The sequence below is a fragment of the Dermochelys coriacea genome, chromosome 3, assembly GCF_009764565.3.
Source record: "Dermochelys coriacea isolate rDerCor1 chromosome 3, rDerCor1.pri.v4, whole genome shotgun sequence".
In the NCBI taxonomy this organism is placed as follows: Eukaryota; Metazoa; Chordata; order Testudines; family Dermochelyidae; genus Dermochelys; species Dermochelys coriacea.
In genome coordinates, this window is record NC_050070.1 from 160754634 (window position 1) to 160780968 (window position 26335).

Below are 26335 nucleotides of genomic sequence, written 5' to 3' on the forward strand. Positions count from 1 at the left end.
CCAACAGATGAGATAAGAAGACCACACACACTCTGCATACCACCCTGAGTTCCTTGACGTTTATGTGTAGCATCATTTCCTCTGGGGAAAACATACCCTTGGGTCTGGAGAGTGCAGAGGTGCACCCCCCCAGCCAAGGTCCGAGGCATCCGAAACCAACTCACCTGAGTGAGGAGTGCTGATGAAGGGAACTCCTTCCAGGACTGTCCCGGAGTCAGTCCATCATCGCAGCAAGGTAAGTACCATCGCGGGGATGGTAACAAGTGGTCCCTGGATTGGGAGTAGACTGTTGCCAGCCATTGCTGCAGGGGTCACATCCAGAGCCTGGCATGGCGCACCACATATGTGCATGCTTGTATGTGACCTACAAGGTGCAAGCAAACCCTGGCTGTGGTCAGAGGAAATGCAGAGACTTCCACGATGTGGGTCGTCGGTACCCTGAATCTCTACAGCTGCAGGAATGTCCTGGCACAGGTCGAGTTGAGCATTGCTCCAATGAATTCTAACATGGATTTTTTTGTTGTTTACCAACAGGCCGAGGCGACAGCAAGTGACTTAACAGTAGTGTGACATCTCTTTGGACCTGGAGCTGCCTTTGACTAGCCAGTCGTCAAGGTACAGGCAGATCTGGACACTCTGATGTCTGTGGTAAACATCCACCACCGACATGCACTTGGGAAATAACTGTCGCTAGGCCAAACAGGAGGATGCTAGGCCAAATGGGAGGACGCTGTCACTAGGCCAAACGGGCAAACTGATAGCGGTTGGGACCTACCATAAACTGGAGGAAGCATCGGTGTCCCTCAAAGATGGTGATGTGAAAGTATACATCTTTCAGATCGAGGACGGTGTATCAGTGTCCCAGATCCAGGGAGGGTATGATGGAGGCCGGGAGACCATGCGGAAATTCAGCTTCACTAGGAAGTGGTTCAAGTCTCGCAGGACCAGGATAGGTCACAGACCGCCCTTGGCCTTTGGGATTAAAAAGTAAAGGGAATAGAACCCCTTGTTCCTGTACTCTGGAGAAACAACTTCCATCGCACCTAGCTGCAGTAACCCCTCTTCCTCCTGTGAGAGGAGACTCTCGTGAGAAGGGTCCCTGGAGAAGGATGGGGCGAGGGGTGGGAAGAAGGGATAGAAAGCAACTGAAAGGTGTAACCACTGTACTGAGGACCTATCAGTCCGATATTATAGATGCCCATGCAGGAAGGAAAGGAGAAAGGCAGTTGACAAAAATAGGAAAGGAAGGATCCTGGGAATAGTCCTTGAGTGTAGCCTCAAAATGGTCGCTTGCCTGCCTGCTTATTGCAAGCTGAGCTCGACTGAGAAGCCTTCGAAGGCTGGTGAAGGCCACTTATAGCCTCTGGATTTCTTATGGGGAGGTTCCTGGTGAGGGTGGTTCTCCTGACCATGAGGCTGCTGTGGCTTGAACCGCTTGCGGACAAGGCCGGGAACATACAGGCCCAACATTTTAAGGGTCATGCAGAAGTCCTTGAGGCCATGGAGCTTATTGTCCATCTGTTCCGCAAACAGGGCTTGCCCATTGAAGGGAAGGTCTTGCATCGACTGCTGAGCCTCTGTGGACAAGCCAGAGAGGAGCAGCCAGGATCCTTGGCGTGTAGTGACATCCAAGGCCATGGTTCGGGTGGCGGTGTCTGCCACATCCTATGCCTCCTGTAGCGTCACCCTAGCCCTCCATGATTGCCCAGAACTCCTTCCTAGAAGCCTCAGGAAGGGAACCCTCGAACTTGGCCATGGCTTGCCACATGTTAAAGTCATAGCATCCCAGGAGGGCCTGATGGTTGGCCACCCTCAACTGGAGACTAGAGAATGAATAAACTTTATGCCCAAACAAGACTAGCCTCTTGGAATCTTTATTCTTAGGGGTAGCCCCAGGTTGACCCTGTCGCTCCTTGTGGTTAACCACCTCTACCACTAGGTAGTTGGGAGCAGGGTCGGTGTACAGATACTCGTGGCCTTTGGATGGCACTAAGTACTTGCTCTCAGCCCTCTTGGAGATGGGGGGCACAGAGGAAGGAGTTTGCCACAGGGCACTGGTGATCTTTGAGACCCCTTCATGAAGGGGCAAAACCACCCTGGCCGGTGCTGTGGATCAGAGGACATCGAAGAGAGAGTCCGAGAGCTCCTCTAACTGAAGGCCAGGTTGGTGGCAACCTTCTTCAATACTTCCTGGTGCACTTTAGCATCATCTGGAGGATTCGGTGGAGGGGCCTCCGTTATAGCTTCATCTGGCAACGACAAGGAAGATGCCAGCACCATAGGGTCCTCCACAATCATTGGTGGCCCAGTGGCTTGCTCCCTTAGTAAATGGACCTGCAGGTCCTTGCACCCAAGGCTTTGTGCACCAGAGGAGGATGGGAGAGAGAGTCAGCTGGTCTCTCTGAGGCTCTGGACATTGAGCGGGTGGTCTGGGAGGGCTGAGTGAACCCCCACGGGTTCCCCTGGGTACCATAGCGCTGGCCATTGTGCCTGAGCCCACAGGGCCGGTTTCCGTGCCAACAATGTAGCTGGTACCGCTGGTACCGGAGCTTGTCCCACCGTCAGGGAACCTTGCCCCGAACCAGGGCTGAATCCTGAGCGATCGCTCTTGGGCAACCAGGACAGAATGGAACGGTGTCTCTGCCCCGGCCGATGCCAGTCACTCCGCCTGGAGTCTGATCTGGAAGGGGGTCTTGGGGACCAGTGGCACTCAACAGATCCACAATGGCCTGAAACTGGTGACCAACATCTCGTGCTTGATGAACCGTACCGGGATGATAAGCGGGACCAGAAGTTGGAACAGGCCCAGTGCTGAGAAGCGCCCACACACGGTGATGCCCTCCTAGGGGATCGGTGATGGTCCAAGGAATGGAAGCATCAATCCCTCGACGGGTCCCTTGAGTGGTATCATGGTCTTGGAGATACTGGGTGCTGGGACCAGTACTTCCGCCAGGGGTCACATGCCTCCAGACATCCGCACCTGGTTGCTGGAGAGCTGTGCTTCAAGCCTCTCTGCCTGTGCCCAAGGTCTGGGGACCAAATGGGGCTGTGCTATGTATGCCTTTCACAGTCAGAGGCATAGCGGCTCTAGGAGGGCAAGCACTGGTGGGACGTCCCCCGCAACGGGGAATGGTGCTGCTGAGGTGGGGATCATGGTGGTCTGAATGTGGGTTTACCCCGTGACCAGGGAACCGCAGGAACCTGTGTGGGTGGCACCCAGAGGGACATGATCTCCTGCGCTGCCTGCAGGGCCTTCGGTGTGGACGGTACCCAGAGCTGGTGGAAGCCTCTGCCACTATCCAGGGTGGCTGGTAGGGAGTGGGCTGGGCTACACCGTTCAACTGGAGCTTGGGACCAAGATCCTGATGGAGGTGAAGAGTTGCCCAGCATGGGAACTTGCTTATCCTTTCCCTTGTGGGGGACTGGAAACTGACCTCGCACCGTCACGGTGCTCGGTGCCGAGTTGGAGCATTGCTCCGGTGCCAGGGTGAGGGCCATAAGGAGCACTCTTAAATGAATATTGTGCTCCTTCTTATTCCTTGGCTTGAAGAACCTGCAAATATTGCACTCTTCACTAATGTGCCCTTCGCCCAAGCAACGCAGACAGCTGTAATGGGCATGGGCCACTTGCAGCGATCACAGGGCTTAAAGCCTAAGGATTGGGGCATGCCCTGTCCTGAGGCAAAGTCCCGTTCAGGACCTATGAAGTCTCTAACTAAGGGATTTACTAACACTAACAAAAATCTATATATACACTATAATACAAGAATCTTTATTGTTCATATGAACTCGTTAAAACAGCGCTAGCTGAAGCAGCAACAGTTCTAGCACTGTCACTGGTGGCAAGAAGGAACTGAAGGTCGGGGGAGCTGGCGGCGCTCTATATACTGCAGCATGTGCGCACCACTCCAGAGGGTGCTGGAGCTGGTCTCCTACAAATACTGCTGAGGGAAAAAACTTCTTGCACTGGTGTATGTGGCGAGAACACATACCTAAATTGAATGGATATGAGCAAGCACTCAAAGAAGAAGGAAGTCTTCTACAGGAATTGTAAGCCCTCATACACAAATGCTCTTTTTGTCTTTGTCATGCTAAGGATTTTTGTCGGTTTAGGAAAAAACTGATCTAGGTTTTGCTGGGAGTTTCTATTCCAGATTTTTCCCTCTGCTAGGGTAATAGTCACTTTTTGGATAGTCCAATGTTGGTAGCTATTGTTATGCTGGTTTTGATAGTAAGGTCTGAGGTTTCCGCATTCTCAGAGACTAATATCACTAGTATTTCCCCAAATATCTCCTCACCTGTAAATTTGGAAGCCCAAGATATATTCTTAGAATGACTGATTGCTATTCATGGGTATAAATACAGCTTTCTTATAGCCACTGAGTTAGGAGTCATAACTCTTATTATAAGTTACATCAAGGATTTGACCAGAATAGAACCCAAGGTACCTCATTCCCAGCAACGATCATATCACTCGTCAATTATTATTTATATTACTGTAGCACTGAGGAACCCTAGAGATGGAACAGAATATCAGTGTGTTAGAACACAAAGACTTGCCATCTAGTCGATTTTTCTATTAAGTATACGAAAAACTTTTGGTTTGACTGGCTATAATTGAGGCTTTGATATTTCCATGGAGTGTATCCTCACTCTTATGATCTATGGGATCTTTCAGAAGGAAGTCTCCTTCTGAAGGTGTGTTTATGTTTTTACTGGGGTGGAAGAATGTGATGGGGTATACCAGACCCTCTGAGGACTCCTGCTAGAGGCCTCGTGGCCCTGCCACACCGCTCCAAAAAAAGGCAGTGGAGAAGGTACTCCAAGCTGCCTAGAGTGGCTATGTGGGACACAGCCAATCAGGGCCCAGCAACCTACTATAAGAAGAGCTGCAGGGCCAGAGGGAGTTCAATTCTTTGCTGGAGCTGTAGGAGCGTGGATGGTGTGTGGCTGGCCAACAGAGCTACAGGACCTCAGATGAGGCAGTGCTTCCAGAAGTCAAGGACAGTGAGAAGGAGCCCTGAGCTGGTTGCAGGGATTCCATCAGGACAAGGCCCCGAGGTAAGGATGAAGATGGCACAAGGCCACAGGGAACTGGGTGAAGACATTGTCTCCAGGGAGGGAGCCCTGGGGTGCTGCTCTATCCCAGAGGAGAGACAATCAGAGAGAGTGTGCAGGTGTGCACTTGGCCAAGGGGACACTCACAAGAGGTAAGTGTACCACGTTACAGGGAGGTGCTACTGCTGCACCTATCTTCAGTTCCATGAAGTTCCTTTATTATTTTATGTAACATTTTAGTTTAATATTTTTATTTTCTAAATTTTGTTTGATGGTGCATATGCAGTACTTCACCTGTTTAAAGGAGGGAGATGTGCCATGTGCATCCTGGTTTGAGGACCCCTTAATCAAGAAGGGGTACTGGTCCAAATAGCTTGATTGTAGGGATAGACCCTGGAGCCTGAAAGGATGCTTGTCTGCTGACCCAAGCTGGCTAGCATCCAAGTGAGTACTTTAAAGGAGAGGTTGTACCTCTCAGGCCTTTATTCAGTAAAACACGAGTCCCATCACTCTCACAGATCCTGGGAGACAGGCCAGTCCTTGCTTACAGACAGCCCCCCAACCTGAAGCAAATACTCACCAGCAACCACACACCACACAACAGAACCACTAACCCAGGAACCTATCCTTGCAACAAAGCCCGTTGCCAACTCTGTCCACATATCTATTCAGGGGACACCATCATAGGGCCTAATCATATCAGCCACGCTATCAGAGGCTCGTATCACCATGTGATATATGCCATCATGTGCCAGCAATGCCCCTCTGCCATGTACATTGGTCAAACTGGACAGTCTCTACGTAAAAGAATAAATGGACACAAATCAGACATCAAGAATTATAACATTCAAAAACCAGTCGGAGAACACTTCAATCGCTCTGGTCACTCGATTTCAGACCTGAGAGTGGCTATTCTTCAACAAAAAAACTTCAAAAACAGACTCCAACAAGAGACTGCTGAATTGGAATTAATTTGCAAACTGGATACAATTAATTTAGGCTTGAATAGAGACTGGGAGTGGATGGGTAATTACACAAAGTAAAACTATTTCCCTATGTTATTTCCCCCCCCACCCCCCACTGTTCCTCAGATGTCAACTGCTGGAAATGGCCCACCTTGATTATCACCACAAAAGGTTTTCTTCCTCCTCCCCCCCCACCTGCTGGTAATAGCTCATCTTAAGTGATCACTCTCCTTACAGTGTGTATGATAAAACCCATTGTTTTATGTTCTCTGTGTGTGTGTATAAATCTCCCCACTGTATTTTCCACTAAATGCATCCGATGAAGTGAGCTGTAGCTTACAAAAGCTTATGCTCAAATAAATTTATTAGTCTCTAAGGTGCCACAAGTACTCCTTTTCTTTTTGCAAATACAGACTAACACAGCTGCTACTCTGAAACCTGACATTTTAAATCTAGAAAGTTATTTCTCACTTACTTCCCTGTAATCCGATTATGGTACTGCTGGATAGGGAACAAAGTCCTCATGTAAACGTGTTCTGTTCACAGACTGCCAGAAATGCTCTGCACACTTTAATATGGAGTCAGCCTATGGAAAAGGGGAAGTGAGAGATCCCTTTCTATCCATCAGACTCTGAGCATCCTTCTCTGAGTAAGGGTCAGGGCTAAAAACCAGATAGGCACAATTCCCATTACACTGTAGGCTGAGGCAGGGCTTCACAGAAGTAACAGGCTTCTCTGCATGCCCAGTCAAGGTGGAAGGACATATTGAATTCTGGTCCTGCAGTGACCTGTCCTGGGTCTTCCTTTGTAAATGATTTGGATAACAGCAAAAAGAGTACACTTGTAAAGTTTGCAGACAATAGCAAGCTACAAGGGATTGCAAGTGCTTTGGAGGGCAGGATTAGGATTCAAAATGATCTTGACAAATTGGAGAAATGGTCTCAATTAAATAGGATGAAATTCAATAAGGACAGTTACAAAGTACTACAGTTAGGAAGGAATAATAAACTGCATAAACACAAAATGGGAAATGAATGCGTAGGAAGGAATATTGAAGAAAAGAATCTGGGAGTTATATTGGATCACAAACTAATCATGAGTCAACAATGTAATACAGTTGGAAAAAAATAAAAAGCAAACGTCATTCTTGGATGTTCTGATGGGATACACAAACCCCACACTGGAGAACAAGGTGTTAAGGAGCAGCTCTGGGCCCAGGTGGTCCCGTCCTGCTGCGCCTGCAAAGCCTGAACAAGCTGGAGATGGACTTTTAAAAGGGAAGCAGAGTCGCTCAGAAGGGAGCAGGCAGTGTAAGAGGGCAGACCTCAGATCTGGAGAAGTACTTCCCAGAAACTCATAGACATCTAACAACACAGACATGATAAAGCCTCCGAAGGGAGAACTCTGACTGAATATGAAAGTCAGAAATTTTATTTGTGGTTCTTTAATTTATTATGGTGAAAAAGGGACTTAAGTAGGAAGTGATCTGAGACAACTACTGAGCACTGGAAGGTGCAGAATTTAGCTGCCCACTATTGGGCTCTGGATTAGAGCCCTGTGGAGAGGGTGGGTCTGGGTACCCCACCAACTCCCAAAGACAGGACAACAATAGGAATCTTTGCCTTGGTGAAGAAGCCAGCTGGAGAAGAAACTGAATGTTCAAAGGCCCAGACTCCAAGTCCCCAAAATAAGGTGAACACCCTGAAGCCCATATGGGCAGTGAAAGACTTGATCTGTCTATGACCCAGACTTCCTTTTGGTATACTGTGAAAGGGGTGGATTGGAATGTGTGACCTAGCCAGGAACTGAGCTACAAAAGACGGGAGAGTCCTCACAAGTCAGAACAATAACTAAAAAGATGGGACTTCAGGGAGGGAGACAACTTGCTGCACCCCTGCCTGACACTAGGCAGCACTGTTGGTGAGTGTCCCCTTTCACAGACTGAGAACGTAGGCATGTTCATTTCAGCACTGCTGAAGAGAGGAATCAGTCTTGCAGTGAGTGGAGAAGTCTCATTGTGCTGGTACCAAAATCAGATGGGACAACGTGCTTCTGTATTGATTTTAGAAATGTAAATGCAATAACGAGGTTTGACACCTACCCTATGCCCAGGGTGGATGAATTACTAGAAAGACTGGGAGCTGCCAATACATCTCTGCCCTAGACCTCACAAAGGGGTATTGAGAGATCTCTGACCTAGGAATCGCAGGAAAAGACAGCTATATCCACCCCATGCAGTCAATACCAATTCCGCACTATGCCATTCTGCCTCCAAGGGGCAGCATCTATTTTTCAAAATCTCATGGACCAAGTGCTGTGACTTCACAGCCAATATGCTGCAGCCTAAATAGATAACATGATTTATAGCCATAACTGGAACAATCACGTATGACACGTCACTTCTATCTTATGGGCTTTCAAGAGTGCAGGACTCACTGCAAAGATAGCCAACAGTAAGATGGCGAACCAGGAAATTACATAACTCAGTTATAACACGGGGAGGGGCAAGTTACAATCACTAATGGGCAAAGTACAGATCTTAGCTACCTGCCCCATCCCAATGACAAATAAACAGATACAACACTTTTTGAGCCTACCAGGAAATTATAAAAGATTCATATCAGACTTTGCCATGATTGCAGCATGTCTCACAGACCTCATGAAGGACACCAGTCCTAAGAAAATCATTTGGTCAGAGGCCCATGACAGGACATTTAGGACTCTAAAAAATCATCTGCGCCAGGAGCCAATCAGACTTTTCCAAAAAGTTCACAATACAAACAGACACCTCTGATGTAAGACTGGGTGTAGTCCTTTCCCAGGCAGTTGATGAAAAAGAATTCCTGGTCCTCTATATATACAGAAAACTCCCCCCAGGAGTTCAGTCATAGAAAAGGAAGCTTTACCTGTGAAATGGGCTGTAGACTAGGCCCTAGGACAGTATTTGTTGGGAAATCCATTCTCACTAGTAACAGACCATTGCCCCTCTTCATTGGTTAAACTGCATAAAATATGCCAACCCCAGAATTATACAGTGGTACCTTTTCTTACAGCCATACAGTTTTCAGGTATTTCACCGAGCTAGGAAGGCCCACCAAAATGCAGATTTTTTTTCCCCAAGAGGGTGGGGACCTGGGTCTGGAGGATATGAACCCAGATCCTTTTTTGAGGGGAAGGGTATGGGATATGGTATACAAACTCCACACTAGAGAACAAGGGGTTAAGGAGCAACCTTGGTACCTGCCCTGCCCTTCCACACTTACAAAGCTTGTGCAAACTGGAGACAGACATGCAAAAGGAAAACAGAGCAGCTCAGAAGGGGACAAGCACTGTAAGAGGGCAGACCTCTGCTCTCAGTTCTGCAGAAGTACTGCCCAGGAGCTCTCATTGGGTGTTGCCTAGCAACACAGACCTGATAGAGCCTGAAAAGGAGAGACTGGAGTCTGTCCCCCTTTACAGATGTATTCACAGGAGTGCTGTAAGAAAAACATGAGAAGTAATTCTTCCATTTTACTCAGCATCAATAAGGCCTCAACTGGAATACTGTGTTCAGTTTTAGGCACCACACTTCGGGAAAGGTATGGACAAACTGGAGAAAATCCAAAGGAGAGAGAAAAAAGATTACAGGTCTAGAAAACATGACCAACAAAGAACGATAGAAAAAAAACTGGAGTTTAGTCTGAAGAAGAGATGAGTGAAGCGGGACATAACAGTCTTCAAGTACATAAAAGGTTGTTATAAAGTGGAGGATGATAAATTATTCTCCTTATTGTCTGAGGACAGGACAAGAAGTAGTGGGCTTAAATAGCAGCAATAGAGATTTTGGTTAGAAATTAGGAAAAATTTCCTAACTGTAAAGCTATTTAAGCATTGGAATAAATTAGCTAGAGGCTATGGAATCTCTCTGTCATTGGAGGTTTTTAAAAACAGGCTAGACAACCATCTGGAATGGTCTAGGTAATACTTAGTTCTGCCTCAATGCGGGGACTGGATGAGATGCCCTATTGAGTCCTATCCCTTCTAGTGCTATATTTCTATGATTCTATGCTGCAGAGTGGAGGAGGAGCAATGGATTTGTTACAGAGCACTGTAAGAGAACCTCTTTGAAGAGAAAAGCTCCAGCAAACTCTTCCTCAGGGTGGGAAAGCAAAGGAAAAAGGGCTTAAACCACAATTTTTATATTGCTTGTTCATTCACTATACAAATTGCTGCCTTATTAAGGGCACATTTGCTTTTGTCTTTTTGGTACCTAGAGTCTCTAGTGTTTGCAATATTTACCCCTTACCAGGCTGTGAGGGGTTCTCATCTCTGTGGTCTTGTTCCTGATCAAGCCTTCCATGATGGGTCATGGCTTGGAGCTGAGGCTTCAGCACACCTGTCTAACCCAAAGCCCCATTCCCTGGCAGAGCGAGGGAATGGCAATTTGTGGGAGCAAGGCATAGCTTGCCCTTGAAAGTTCCTGAAAGGCTGCCCATAACACTTCTTGGACTTGATTCATGCCTGCAGGGCTTCTCTGCTGACAGAGTAGAGAGTGGTAGGATCACACTCAAGAAGTACTAAACGGGAGAAGGCAAAGAGTTGGAGTCTCAATACTCCATTAATTCTTCACCTGAGTAAAGTGAGAGAGGAGCTAAAAGCTGAAATCAAGTCACTATTGCAAACAAATAAAAATGTAAATTATACAACAAAATGGTAAGGAGAAACAAAACCGCCAACATTGGTGGAAGGAGAAGATATGGTGGTCTGACCTGAGCCCTGGAGCCTCCAAAAACAGCACTAGATCGCCTTCAAATTCTACAAGTGAGATGTGTTACCCATTAGTGATGAATGCAGAGAGAAGCTGTGTAGTAGAAAAACTACTGGTTATAGTTTCTCTAAAAGGAAATGTCATAAATGCACTGGATTTATTCTGTCCTATCAGCATATGGTACCTACTTTTGACAGGTCTTTGACAGTCTCAGTTTTTCCTGTTCCAGCTGGACCAGCAGGACAGCCTCCTAGATTCAAGTGTAGTGCTCCAGTAAGGGTTAACCAGCATCGGTCGGTAAGCGGTGTAATAACCAATCGAGAGGAACAGCCCAAGTACTCATAGCCATAAATAAAGGTGGCATTACCTTGAACTACCCTACATGTGGTGTTCATTTCATTCCATTCATAACGCAACTGCCTGAAATAATATTTGTGTATTAGAATCTTGTAAAATGAATGACAAAGGAATTAACAACACACCTATTCACTGTGTGGAAAACACATGGATTTTTTAAATGCAGGGATAAATTAGAGTTGAAGGTGCAGAAAGAGTCAAACAAAAAAAAATCGTAAGTAGGAAAAAATTTAGACAGCAAAGCTAATTACATTATGTACTGAAAATAAAGCATCACTTTATCATAATGACATGGAATATTGACTATATGAGTAAAAATACCACAAACTCTGAGGACTTGTTTACACAGTCAGCTAATACACAGCAAACCAGGGTTTTAATGTAGAGCACACTAGCTTGCTGGGCACTATTGGGTCTTGTGGATCCTTCTATCACTTACTAAAAGTTTTGTAGTGCACTTTGACATACTGATGTTTGAAACATTGGGCTCTTCATCCAATCTCAATGTTGTCCCCACATCTGGCTCCTTGCCTGAGTCTCGTGGCTTAGCCAGGCCCAGTCTCCTCATGTGTTCTCTAGACAGTCCCTTCCCATTTCCCTCCCTGACTTCCAGTCCCAATCTACTCCCCCAACACCTGCCTATCCAGCTCCTGTCCCCTCTGCGTTAGAACCAGGCAGCTTCTTTCTACATGCTCCATGGGCCCAGTGGGCAGGGAAGGAGAGAGAGAGGGAGGGGGCACTGACAGCACAGGAGAGTGACTGGCTTCTTTCTCTCAGTTCTGATGCCTGGCCACAACCTGTCCAGCAGCAACCCAGAGCTATAATGGTCAGGAAAGTCCTGCTAAGCCCCAAACTGGAATATGCCCAATATGGACAGAATATTTGGAGAATTTAGTTGAAAGGCTCTTGAGCAAGTCTCTATTGGGCATGTGCAAATTGTGATTTTTCAAATGCATATAACTTGGCTAAATTTAGGCAGTTTTTGATCAGGTGGGCAAAAGGAACATCCCTGACACAAAGGCTACTCCCCTGCCAAATTTCAAGTCCCTGCTGCAAAATATGGAGTGACACAGCTTCTCAAAGAAAAGGTCACCAGAATTTTTTAACATAGGAAAATAAGCATTTTCCCTCAGGTTCATTCCCAGAAACGGCCAGTCTTTTTGGCCAAAATTTTCAAAACAAATAAACAAACCCCCCCCCCCCCCCCCGAGCCTGAAGTAAATGCCCAGCATAGAAAATTTCAGCCCTAATGCTTAAAGTTTGGCAAAGTTATAAACAACTGAAAACACTGTCCAATAATGGGAAGTAATTAGGTGTTGCTATCATCCCCACCTATAATAATTTAAAAAGTTTGTACCTTGTCCATTCAAAATCCTCCCTTTTGAAGATTTGTTTATCTATCATACTGGAAAGTATGTCCCTACAGTGGATGTACAGAGTAAGCAATGCCTCTAGTGTGGTTTGCTTGTGAAACTGAAGAATGTCAGATGCCATCTCTGCAAGCTGCTCTAGATGATGGACTAGTTCATCATGGATTTCTGTCAGTGCCATTTTTGGATCAGAACTCTGGAAACTTCTTGTACAATCCTTATTAAACATAATTTGGCTCTAAAAGGCAAATATTATTCTATCAGCATTAACTACACTTTCTATTTCTTTGAATTCAAAAGTACATGTTGCATAAACACACAAATTCATTTAATAACTTGGGGCCAGATTCTGACATCCTTACATTGACCAGTACTTTACTCCACAAATAATGGAGTAATGAAGATAAGTGCTGCTTATGATGAACAATGGTAGCAGAACCCCATGCTTATTTGATATTTCCCTTCTGAACACAGAGGAAAAAATAATATAAATCTTTTCACACTGTAAAGACGATTTTTTTTATCTTAACCTTCTCAAATGATCACATTCTTCTGTATTTTACTTCAGGTAACTGACTCTGGAAATACTAATGATTTTTTCACATTCATAAATGTTATTTAAATGTAATTCACATATAACTATTTTTTCTGTAAACTTCTGTTACAGCCCTTAAAATTCTCTTCCTCCCAATATTCCTCTATTTTTACCCTATTACATTTGAGGCCCTCATGTCAAGACTGCTATCCCTTCTCTTTTTTCCCTGATTGCTGGGCAATACAAAATGGTCCCACCCTCAAGCAACTTTTAAATTGCTCCAACCACTTCTGATAATCAGAGAACCAGAGTACAGAAGCAGGACTAAATCTGCAGAAATGAAAAGGTTTATGTTAAAGAATCACGTTGTCAAGCATTTTGTACTGAAATTTAGAAATCTGCATTCATATAGCATTATTAGCATAGGATTTAGGTATTTAAAGGCAGAGTTTCTCACTAAAACAGATATCCAAAATACAAGTGGTCATGGCATTTTTCAGATTTGAATGAACTGTCAATGATACTTACCACAAGAAGTACCACCTGTCCTGGATGAGTCAGAAACCACTGTTTAAATTCCATTTGATTCCACTCTCCCACTCCAATATTTACAAATCTACAACACATGTCATACCATTAAAATAAAATTAGGTGATCATAGAAATACTATTAGTTAATTATTATGCTGTCCAGAGGCAATGTGTGGAGGGGGGCATGCACGCTCACATGCCTCCCCTCCCCAGATTTGCTGCTTTGTTTGTAGTGAGCATGCTCAGTAACACTGCTGAAGCTGCTGCCCTCACTTTGCCCCCCCCCATTGACAGGCATGGGTCGCCTCTGATGCTGCCATATACTAAGATTTTGTAGCAGACTTCATAATCACTAGCTAATATAGCAAGTATTTTGACAAACCAGGCTTTGCTATACTGGATATTTTTTGGATGCTACAGCAGATCACCAAGGGCCCAATGATGCAAAGTCCTCATCACCTTCAGTGTCATATGAGGTGCTCAGAACGTTGCATTAAGTGCTTTGCATCTTGTAGAACAGGCCCTAAAAGAACTACCATGCCATATACCAGCATTTTGTCCATAAAACAAATTGTAATATCTGTGCTTAACATCAGTTTCAAAAATTCCTCCTCCAGATGATGACAGCTCAGACTACAGAAGCAAATCCCACTGCTGCTTCAGTGTCTGCTTACTGATGCCATATCAGACCAATACATTACCTAATTTTTTTTTTTACAAAAGACAAACCACTCCTCTTTCAAATAAAACCACTTCTCTGAGAGTGAAGGCATCCATAGTAAAAGATGTATAAAAGAAATGGGATTCCAAGAAATTTTAATTGCCATCACTATTCCCTATAATGACTGTGACAGACGTGAGACTTGGGAGATGTGTAAAATTCAAAAGACTATTATATTGAAATGGACCAGAGAGGCATGGGCTTTTGTGACAGTAAGAGTTAATGTGTTTTCAGGGTCCTGGCTTACTGGATGAATTTCCTGTGTAATTTCTACTTGTAGTTAAAGTAAGCTCCCCAACATTGGTTATGCCAAAAAATATCTGGCCTTTGAAGCTTTGCCCCAGACATGAGGGATGCTGACTGGTGTTACATGTTTCAGGAAGCCAGAGGGCAAAAGCCCAAACCACGTGAAGACACAACTGAGCTGTCCCAAGTAAGGGTACCAAGTCTGTCTCAGACAAGTAGGAGCAATCAGGATGACAGGAGCTCTGTCTCTTTATTTTCAGCAGGACTTTAAACAGTAGAGGTAATGGTGAAAAGGTGTAGAGAAGGTCCCTGTTCCAGGGATGAGGAGAGCATTGCCCAGGGCATATTGACTCATTCCCACTCTGGAGCAGTATCGTGGATATTTCTTATTCATGTGAATGCCCAACAGGTCTGTGGACAATGTCCACCATCATCTGCATCCATCGTGAAGTATTGTTGAATGTATCTCCCACTTGTGGTTGTATGGAAATTTGTGATTGAGACTTTCCGCGATCAAGTTTTGTGTGCCTGGGAAGTAAGCCGCAGACAGTGTAACGTTGTGGGAGATGCACCAATTCCATAGCCTCATTGCTTCTGCGCATAGGGAGGACGATCTAACTCCTGCCTGTCAATTGATGTAGTACATACAGGCTATGTTGTCTGTTAGGATCTTTGTGTGTGATCCTGTGACCACTGGGAGGAAATGGGCACAGGCACTTCTGACAGCTCTTAGCTTGAGGAAATGGATGTGAAGGGATATCTCCATTGGTGACCACTTGCCTTGTGCCATGAGGCCATTCAGATGCACTTCCCACCCTATGAGTGATGCATCGGCAGTGAGGAGCGACAATGGCGAGGTTTGCAAGAAGAGGATCCCTTTGCAAATGTCAGCTGGGTCCTTCCACAAGTCTAAGGAGTTTTTGATCTTGGTGAGATTTGTCCAGTCTGTCCCTATTTGGTCTGTAGACCAAACTAAACTACATTTGGAGGCATCACATGTGAAGACCCACTGCCGTTCTTGCTGCCATGTGACCCAAGAGGTGGAGGCAGAGTCTAGCTGATATTTATGGGCTGTTCTGAATAGTCTCTATGAGCATGACTAAGCACAGGAACCTGTGTTGAGGCAAGAGGGATCTGGCCTGTAACAAGTCAAGGTCAGCCCCTATGAATTCCAGGCATTGCCCTGGAGTGAGGGTTGACTTCTGGGTGTTGATCTGTAGGCCTAGTTCTGTAAACAAGTGCATCATAGATTTGGTGACTTGGATACAATCATTCAGGTACAAGTAGATCATTATCCCTTCGGAACTTAAGTGAGTGGCCACCACTGAGAGAACCTTGGAAAATACTCTTGGGGCCATTGACAGCCTGAAGGGTAGCACTCTGTCCTGATAGAGGTCATGTCTCAGAGTGAATCTGAGAAATCATCTGCGAATCAGTAGGACTGAGATACAGATATAAGCACCCTGAAGGTTAAGGGCCAAAAACCAGTCTCTCTGTTCCAACACTGAAATGATAGTTTCTAAAGTGACCATCTTGAATTGTTGAGCCTTGACAAACTTGTTGAGAGCTCTGATGTCTAGTATGGGTCTCCAACCTCCTTTCCTTTTGGGTATTAGGAAATAATGAGAGTAGAACTCTTTGCCTCGTAGAAGTTGAGGTTCTGGTTCTATGGCTCCTAACTGGAGGAGACAGTCTACTTCTTGCCATAGTAAACTCTGGTGAGAACAGTCCCTGAAGAGAGATGGGGAAGGGTGTTGTGGAGGAAGCAGGGAGGCAAAATGGATGAAATACCCGGTTTGAACAATCTTTAGGACCCATTGGTCCGACGTTATGCGTTCCCAGACACTGCGGAATGCTACCAATCGGTGGCCAAATGGGTGTGAAACACTGGTCAGCTGTGTCACTCAGAGGGAGTGGTTTAACGGTACTTCGATCCGCCCATCAAAAATGGTACTTTGATGTAGAGGGCTGAGACGAAGAAGATAGTGGGCCAGATGGTTTGCGCGTAGGGAATTTCCCTTTCTTACTTTGTGGCTCATAGTGGCATTGAGATTGAGATGTGTGGTCGATGCTGGGATTGGGGACTAAATTGTCTCTTTTGTCTTTGTGTATAGATACCCAGTGACCAGAGAGACGCCCTGGAGTCCTTCAGGGTGTGATAGGAGACATCAGTCTTTTCAGCAAAAAGCTTTGTGCCATCAAAAGGATGGTCCTCAACCATGGACCGTCCCTTTTTCAGGAAGCTCAACAGATGGAGCCATGGCACAAGTTGCCTCACCATAGCCACTATGTCCTCCACATCGAGCACAGATTGCAGTGTTGTCTTTACCCTAATTGGCCCTCCTTTATAATGGTCTTAAATTGGTCACAATGTGATTCTGGCATCTTTTCAATAAAGTCATTCAGTTTTAAGTAATTTATATAATCATATTCGCTATGAGGGCCTATTAGTTGGCGTTACAGAATTGGAGAGTGGCCAAAGAGTAAGCTTTTCTGATGAAAAGGTCTAGGTACTTCCAATTCCTATCACAGGGAATAGCCCTTGACTGGTGTTGTCAGCCACGGGAGTTAACGGCATCCACCATGATGGAGTTGGGTGGGAGAACAGGAACTCAGATTCCTTGGCAGGGACATAGTACTTTTTGTCCACTCGCTTGCAGGTAGGTGCCACTGGTGATGGGGTTTGCCACACGGTTTTTGCTGGGTCTTGGAGGAGGAGGAAAGTGGAGAATGTCAAGGAATTGATAGTGAGTATCCTTGACTTCCTCCAATGGTATCCAAACATGTCTGCCACTCTCTTATGCAACTCCTGGAAGAGTGAAACTCATCTGCTAAAGACGATTGGGGAGGCATGACAACTTCTTCCGAAGAGGAGGAGGACATGGTCCTTGGTGTCACTTGTTCCTCAGTACTGGCCTCCTGTTCCCCTATGTCTTGTGGAGGTTCTGAAGCACTGGATGCTGCTGAACGCAAGGAGACGTATCTTGATGGTTCTTGGGTGAGGCTTGAAGCCCGAGAGGCATGCTGGCAATGTGCCACCCCAGGTTCCCAATACGGCTACTGGGTGGTGGGGGCATACAGCCCAGCGGTGGAGCCCATGAGTGGCCGTACAAAGATGGTGGAGCCATCTGTGGGTATATCCTAGGGCTCTGTTGGTAGTGAATACCACATAGGGCTTGGGAGAAGTACTGCAACACTATCTCCTCTGACTCTGTCTGATGCCTCACTAGAGAGGGGCATGACATGACAGTGTGGGTACTTCCTGTGCTCAGTAAATGCTTGGTGCAGAGTTCCCAAGAGGTGAGGACTCAGATGCGTCTAGCATGCAGAGGTCCCTGGAATGGTGGGATTCTGCTGGTACCAATCATCCCAGGGTCAGTGGCAGTGCCGGGCCAGCTGTAATTGGCAGAACTGATGTGGACTCACATACCGGGAGTATCTTTTTAGAGGAGTGCTTACTCCTGTCTTTGGTGCCGATGACTCAGTTCTTGTGCCTATCGGGTCCATGGGCCTGCTAGCCATACCATTTGCTGTCAGTCTCCATGAGCCACGGGTGCCAGACTGAGATTGTTTTGATGCTGATGGTGCCAAAGATACCAAGTGCAATGGAGATCGCTTACTGCTATCTCAGAGCTCACTGTGAGGACTTCCTGCTCTCTTCTTAGATGCTTTATGAAAGGGGTCCGCAGCTTGTTTCTTCAACCCACAGCCCTTAGATGTAGAGGGCTTGGGGAAGATTCACATCTGCCAGGTGACTTGGGCTGGAGAGCAACCTCCATGAAAATGACCTTCCAGAAGATCTCTCTGTCCTTAAGGGATCTTGGCTGGAGTTGTTGGCAAAGACCACACTTCAACTGGATTGGTCTTCTCCAAGGCAGAAAATGCACTGAAAGTGCTTGTCCACAATTGGGATTGCCTCTTTACAAGTGAGGCGCTTTTTGAAGCCTGATTAACCAAGCATATCCCATTGGGGGAAAATGAGAGATAAGAGCAGGAAAGAAATTAAAGTCTTTTGGGGGGGGGATTTTAAGCGTAAAATAAGAGAGAAAATAACTACAACTGGAACTATAACTAGGAGACTAACTATAGGTATGTAAAATAAAGCAATAATCTTAATGGACTGCTAATGGCTTGAGAAGGTTGAAAAGGATCTGAGGGAGGTTAGCCCACGTGCTCTGACTAGCCTCATGGGGCAGCACAAAGAGAGGCAGCGCATGTGCAGGCCTAACAGACACTGTTACCGAAGTTCTCCCATCAGCAGCGCAGGGACACAAGTGCACCTACAGTTGAGCACCTATAGGGTCATTACTTGAAGAAAAACTTCTTAACTGTAAGAACAGTAGGACAGTGGAAGAAACTGCCTAGGGACATTGTGAAAGCTTCTTCACTGGAGGTTTTCAAAAGGAGGCTGGATAATCATCTGACTTGGATGGTTTAGACACAACAAATCCTGCATCTTGGCAGGGGGCAATATTAGATGACACTTATTCTACCTTCTAGCCCTATGATTCTATGATTACTCACCTTGAGCAGTAATTGTGGTTCTTTGAGCTGTGTCGAAGGTGCTCATCTTCAGCTATGCATGTGTCTCTTGAGCCCTCGATCAGAAATTTTACATTAGCAGTGTCCGTTCAGCCTGCACATGTACTCTGTACAACTTTGCTGCACACCGAGGGTATATAGAGCTGCATGGGCGAACCACACTCAAATTTCTTCTCTATCAGAATGTCCAAAAAGGAACAGTCCGAAGCAAAGGGGAAGGAGGGCAGGTAACGGAGTATGCATAGAAACATACATCTCAAAAAAACAGAGTTACTGCTCAGGGTGAGTAACCTCCTCTTCTTTAAGTCCAGAAGGTAATCCAAGATAGCTGAGAATGAAGAGGATTCAGTCACAAGATGCTGACAGTGACACCACATGCTGAACCTTTTCCATTTCTGAAGTTAAGTAATCTGAGTTGACCCTCTTCTATTGTTTAGTTATACCTGTCAAGCAGGAGGATTCCAATCCAGTGAGCCATCTAGCAGCCATGCTTGGAGATGGAGGTTGGGGTGAAGCACACAAGTGGCATCCTGGGAGAGAAGATAAAGGATGATCAGAAGCTTGATCATCGGTTGGACATGCAGATGAAGCAGATAAGGATGCCAAGCCTGTTTTGTCCAATTCAGTACTATAAGGATAACCCTTGCCGTGTCCTGTCTGATCTTGTTTCTCACTCTTAGTATTAGTGTCAGTGGAGGGTATGCACAGAAAAGTCCCTTTGTCCAGGGAAAGAGAAAAGCATCCCCCAAAGAGTGGCAACCTAGAGCTCCTCTTGAGCAGATTGAGGGCACTTCTTGCTGCTGAATGTGGTGAATAGGTCAACCTGTGGAAGTCCCCACCTTAGGAATTAGCCCATAAAGAATTTGAGAGTCCAACTCCCATTTTGTAGTCTTAGGAGAAGTGCCTGCTGAACATATTGGCTGTGACAGGGACTCCAGGAAGGTAAATGGCTGAGATCTGAAACTGATGAGTTATAACACCAGTTCCATAGCTTTGGTACACAGGGAGGGGAATCTTGCTCCTCCTTGTTTCTTGACATGACATAGAACATGCAAGCTACATTGTCTGTCATGATCCTGACTGATCTGCCCTTGATGAGGGGTAAAAATTGAAGGCAGTCATTTCAGGTTGCCCTGAGTTCCAACAGATTGATATGGAGACATTTTTCCTGAGATGACCATCTGCCCTGAGTTGTGAGGGTACTGAAATGTGTTTCTCACCCTAACAGTGATGTGTCCATTGTCAGTTACTGTTGGAACTGGATGGATGAAAGGGATGCCTGCACAGACACTGAGTTGATTTTTCCACCAGTCTAAGGAGCTCTTCACCTGGAGGGAACCATGACCTGTTTGTCCAAGTTGTCTCTGATCAAGGAATTGATCCTTCTGAAGGATCTGCAGCATGACAGGCATAGTCTTGCATACTCGGTCAAGACGCAAGCTGCCACGCAACCCAGAAGCTGTAAACAGCTCCTCATTGTAGTTCAGGAGCTGCATTGAATTATCCTGATCAGATTTGCCAAAGTTATGAATCTGTCTATGGTAAGAAAGTCCCTGGCTGCACACGAATTCAAGAGCAGCCCCATTAACTATATTCTCCATACAGGGATTAACATGGATATTTTTTACGTTTAGCTGGAGACCCAATTCCTGGAAGAGAGAAAGGGCTGTCTGAATGGAAGTCAGTACAGCTTTGCAAGATTGGCCCTTGAGTAGCCACTTGTCAAGATACAGAAAAACTAAAATTGCCTCTCACCAGAGGTAAGCAGCTACTACCTCTAGAACTTTTGAGAATTCCTTTGGAGCTGAAGAGAGACCAAAGGGAAGTATTTAATATTGAAAATGATCCCAGCCCACAGTAAAATGTAGGTATTTCCAGTGTGTGGAAATGGAAATATATAGAGAAATAGGCATCCTGTAGATCGAGGAAGGAATTATAGCTCCCAGCATCACCATCCTGACTTCTGTGACTTTACAAATTTGTTCAGCTGTCTCAGATCTAAGCTCAGGCACCACCCTCTGTCCTTTGGCATGAGAAAATACTTTGAGTTAAACCCTTTCACCTTGTGAGAAAATGGGATCATTTCTATTGCACCTAACTGAAGGAGAGAGTGCATTTCTCAAATCAGTATAGTCCCATGAGAGGGGTCCCTGTAGAGGGATGGAGAAGGGCTGTGGGAGGTAGGGAGGGAAGGGATAGCATAGCCTAATGTTATAACCTCCATGACCCACTTGTCTGTTGCAATATGCCACCAAGCCTGTTGGAAATGGGAAAGGCGGTCACCAAAATTAGGAAGATGGGCAAAAGTTTGTAGCTTGCAAGCTAGAGGTGAGGGAGGAATTGAACCCTCGATCAACCCATCCTAATGGTTGTTTCAGGGACAAGTGGGTACTTGCTGAAGGATGGTGAAGAGCTCTCTTCCTCTGGAATCTTTGTCTCTTTCCAGCGGATTCAGTGGTTCTGTAAAATCAAGAGAACTGGGAAAGGTGCGGGCAGTTTGACACCTGCTAAATCTCCTTTTGTTCATAGGGGTGTGTATAATGGAGATCTCAACATAACCCTGGATTTCTTCAGTGTATGTAGGGACTCATCTGTAGATCCAGATAAGAACTTCCGACCATCAAACTGGAGATCCTCAAAAGTATTCTGAAACTCTCTCATGAACCTCAAACGCCCTGTCCATAACAACAGCTGTGGAGAGGGATTTGGCATGGTCATCTTCAGTATCTAAGGAGACTTGGAGAGATGTTCTGGCTAATAACTGACCCTTCACAAAGATGGTCTGAAAGTGTTGTAATTCATGAAGTCATACTTGCCCATGATCGCCTGACAGTTTATGATCCAAAATGGGAGGAATATGAATGAGTAATCCTTTCATCTAAAAAAGTCTAACTTCTTCTGATTCTTATCATATGAGACAGACCTGGTAGCTGTTTACCCCTCTCATTTACAATATCCACTACAAGAGAATTAAGTCTGGAAGGGTTGGGGGGAGAACAAAAATTGAGTCCCTGGGAGGAACATGATATTTCTTATCTGCCGGTTTGCAAGTTGGTGAGATGGGGTGGCAGAAGTTAGCCACACAGTCTTTGCTGCACTTAGGGATGCTTCCAGGGTAGCACAACCCAGGTGGATGTTGCCAACTACAGAAAGTCCAGGAGCTTGTGTTGTGAGTCTTTAGCTTCTGCAAAAGATATCTGAAGGCTGTCAACCAACCTCTCCACAAAATCCTGGAACTGGCAAAAATTGTTGGCCATCAATGGTGGTGAAGGCATGACTGCCTTGTCTGGAAATGAGGATGAAATAGGAGTTTGAGGGGTGGCCTCTGTGACACTGCACCCCATATTCTTCATAGTGATATTATGATAATATGATTATGACATCGTTATGATGTATTTCATGCAAGATAAGTCATGTAAGAGGCCATTTGAAAAGGTTATGATTTGCCAAATATTGTTATCCTATTTGTATGAATGTATTTTTGTATCTGAAGTTATGAATATTGACTATGTATCTGTACAGTTGGGGAATCATAACTCAGAGGCAGATTGAAGGGGGGTGAATTTTATGAGCTTATGCTGTACAGTTCTCTGTGCAGCACAAGACAGAATAATTTTGGGGTTTTACTCCAGAGGGGGTTTGTGCCTGAGGAGCTGGGAGTAGCTTTCCCATGCAGGGGCTGGTCAGAGAGCTGCTTGTAACTGCAGCTGGGTGTGTCCCTATCTGTATGTATGCTAGTGATAGTGCAGGCCTGAGGGTTTTGTAGCTTGTCACACCAGTACAGTGTGAGAGGGAGCCCAGGCTGGTGGGCCAGGGGGCTCAGTGGTATCTCAGTTCCGGGTGGCACCCAGGGGGAACCAGTGAAAGCCTCCTTATCCACTGTACTCTCCTGTTCTTCAGAGATCTTCTCATGAAGGGGGTTTGATTGGGAGACGGTATAACCCTAGCCTTTTGATGTAATGGAGCTGGAATTTGGCAAATTGCTGCCGATATGCTGCCAAAGATCCTACTATGGCCCCTGGGGGGAGGGGGAGGCCATACAGAAGAGAGGGGGGCACCCAGAAGTGATTCTACTGTTCCTGTTGTGGACCTGTCAAAGTATGGCTGTCAAAGTATGGCTTTCTGTCCCAGTATGCACCAATAATAGGAGACTGACTGAATATATTCATCATCCTTCTCAATATCCTCCAAAGCTGGGGGCCCCAGTAAAAAAAGGCACAGAATCTTGCAATACTGGGAAGCAATGGTAATCCAGAGATTGGGATCTTGGTACCAAGAGTTGTTTGGTACCCATAAACAGTGGAGACTCCAGCTCATCTAAATCAGATAAGTCCCTGGAGTAGTGGTATTCCTGTGGTACGGAGTGGATCAGTACCAATGCAGCAGTTGAGGTGGATGGTACTGTTGATCTGGAGCAGGTAGGTGCTGGGGCTTCAGGTGTCTGGTGCTTCAATTTTGTCAGAGAGAGAAGGCATCGATGGTAAGTCTGATGTATATGGTGCCATTCTACAGAAGTGTATGTCCTGGGCATCCTGTTTTTCATGGTACATGGGCCTACTGGAGCCATATTTCTCTGAAACACTCCAGGATCTTCTGGCTCTGCTGGTACTGGAGGAAGAGTTCATTGCTTCCATGATACCAAGTTCAGAGGTTGAGGCCTCCGACACTGGAAATTTAGTGGAAGATCGGGGCCTTTTGGAAGCTGTCTCCTTATGATGGGAGACCACATTCCTCTTCTTTAGAGCTTTCCCTGAATTCTCTAAAGTCTTCTGCCTCTTAAGGGAGACCTGGGCTGAGGTCAAAGGGGTGCGACGTCTGTCCGGAGACAGATGTTCGGGGAGGGGCATGCTACCAATTGCTCCTGAGAATAAAGCTTATATAAGGAGAAGAGGATAATTCAGAATCAAAACAAGACAGAATAATGCTTCAAGTGTACATGAAGTGGAAAGAAATGGGGTTTGTTGGGATTGAAAATTACACACCTAAACCATCTGCACAATTGTTTTTTTAAGAAGTGTTAGTACAATTTTGTTTGCTGTTTAATACGTGATTAGACTATTGAGAACCATCCCCCATCTTCAACTGGAATTGCACATAAAATATGCTCCAAGAGCAGTGAAATCATGCTCTGCTGTCTTGAAAGGACTAGTTTGGTTATCTCAAATGATTTCTGAGCATTCCTGCATGCCAATGCTACCAAACATAAGCCTGAAATTCTGTACATTGTCAGTTTTCATTTAGCTCTAGATAAGAGTGTCTATGGTATGCCCTTGCTTCTTTTTTTAAAAATAATTCTAAGTCCCTTGTTCAAGTGTAAGCTCTTTGGGGGCAGAGACTATCTATTTCCTACTGTGTGTTTATACAGCACCTAGGTCAATGGGATCCCAATCATGATTGAAACCTCTGGATGCTACCACAAATACAAATAAATATATAACACAAATGATTGTAATAGAGAATTTTTTATTCAATGGGAAATATATACTTACTTTTTTACCATATCAAACATGCTGCTCTCTACATTTCCTAGCCAATGCTCAACAGGGCCTCTAACACGAATAATCCTGTAATGTAAAATTTGAAAAGTCAGTACTTACTGAAAACAACTGAACATTTTAATTTCATATTCTTAGAACTTTATTTCAATTGTAGGCATAAGGAGTTTTACTGCACCTCTTATTTCTCAATTCTACACACTTGAGCATCATCCAGTGTGTGAGAAAACATTTCCTCTCCTTTGGGATCACTGTCTTTCTACAGGGGTTACAGACTCCTCAGGCCCTGATTCTGCAGCTCATTCATGTGCATAACTCCCAAAGAATTCAATGGGAATTTAGTCTCCATGGGGATTGTGGGCTTAGACCCCTTGTATAATGCATGAAGGATCTCATCCAGAAAAGAATGGTTATTTACCTTAAAATAACTCTAGTTTTTTGTGACTTGTTCATATCTATTCCACGCTTGGTGTGCATGCACCCCGCCCCAAGATTGGATTATTTTGGCAGGTGGTATCCAGTGGGACCATGTCTACACCCTATAAGTTGGTTAATGCAACATTTATTGAAAGGCAAAGTGTTATAAAGCATGAATTTACGGTATATTTTGACTTTTCTGATACTTCTTCCAAAACAGTTGTTGTTTGGCTTGTGCTAGAAGCCTTGTAACCTGCACTGAAACCAATTAAATGTTTGGTATGTGAGAGCTAGGGTGGGCAATATAGTGTCCCTCCCCAGTGTTTAATTAATAATGTTGCAGCAAAAAATTTTAAACCCATCTCACATGTCTGTCCATCATTAGCCAGCTTGTCCTGGTCAAAGTGTTCTGAAGGCCTGGAAGGTGCAGAGCTGCTGGTGTGATTTGACTCAGAAAGCGCCAGCTCCATAGCTGAATGGCCTCTTGCTTCCCCTTGACTGTTGATAATAATGCATAGCTGTGGTATAATATGTCAGCATTTGGATTATGCATCCCTAGAGTAGCAGCAGGAATGCCTGGCATGCCAAGTGAATGGCTCTGAGAGCTAGGATAATTATGTGGAGACAAGCTTCCAGAGGGGAACATAGGACCTGGATTTAAAGGTGATCTAGCTGAGCTCCCCATCGCTGAATGGAGGGGTCTGGTACCAGAGACTTGAGATGCAGAGAAGGATACCCCACTGCACACTTTTCACCACCAGTTTAATTAGGAGAGGACTTCTGGGACATGACCACTATGCCCACTGGATGTCTTCCTCATATATACACTGATTTCAAACACTCTTGCATACAGGGTAGGTGAAGTCTAGCTAACTGCATCACATATAGCATAAGGCCATATGTCCCAAGAGTCTGAGTTGGTCACCATTTGGGATCTGGATCAGCCTGTTAGGCGAGGTATGGGCTGATCTGGATCCTTTGTCTCCTTAGATAACTTGTCATGATAGCCAAGCCATTAGTGAACACCTTCAGTGCCATGGAAAGATGAAAGGGCAGGACCCTGTAGTGTAGTGAGATATTCCTACTAAGAATCTGAGGTATTTCCTGTGGGACAGATGAATGGATATGTGAAAGTAGAAGTCTTGCAGGTTGAGCATCACAAACCAGTCTTGAGGATCTAATGAGGAAATTAAGGAGGCCAGAATCATCATCCTGAAGTTGAAATGACAGATTAATTTATTGTAACTTCTAAGTCCTGAATGGAACACCAATCTCCCTCCTTTCTTCTCTGGGATAAGAAAATAATGGGAATAAAACCCAATACCTCTGAACTGTAAGGGCACTTCTTCCAC

General features: G+C 45.3%; 1 protein-coding gene across 1 annotated transcript in view; it reads right to left on the bottom strand.

Annotated features, from left to right (window-relative positions):
* DNAH14 (dynein axonemal heavy chain 14) overlaps positions 1-26335 on the bottom strand; it is a 551687-nt gene that overhangs the window by 282507 nt on the left and 242845 nt on the right. Inside the window, exons 28-31 of the mRNA XM_043511487.1 lie at positions 24561-24635; positions 13561-13648; positions 12485-12735; positions 10959-11190 (exon numbers count right to left, since the gene is read on the bottom strand). Coding sequence (XP_043367422.1) covers positions 10959-11190; positions 12485-12735; positions 13561-13648; positions 24561-24635 — 646 coding nt within the window. The remainder of the gene's footprint in view (positions 1-10958; positions 11191-12484; positions 12736-13560; positions 13649-24560; positions 24636-26335) is intronic.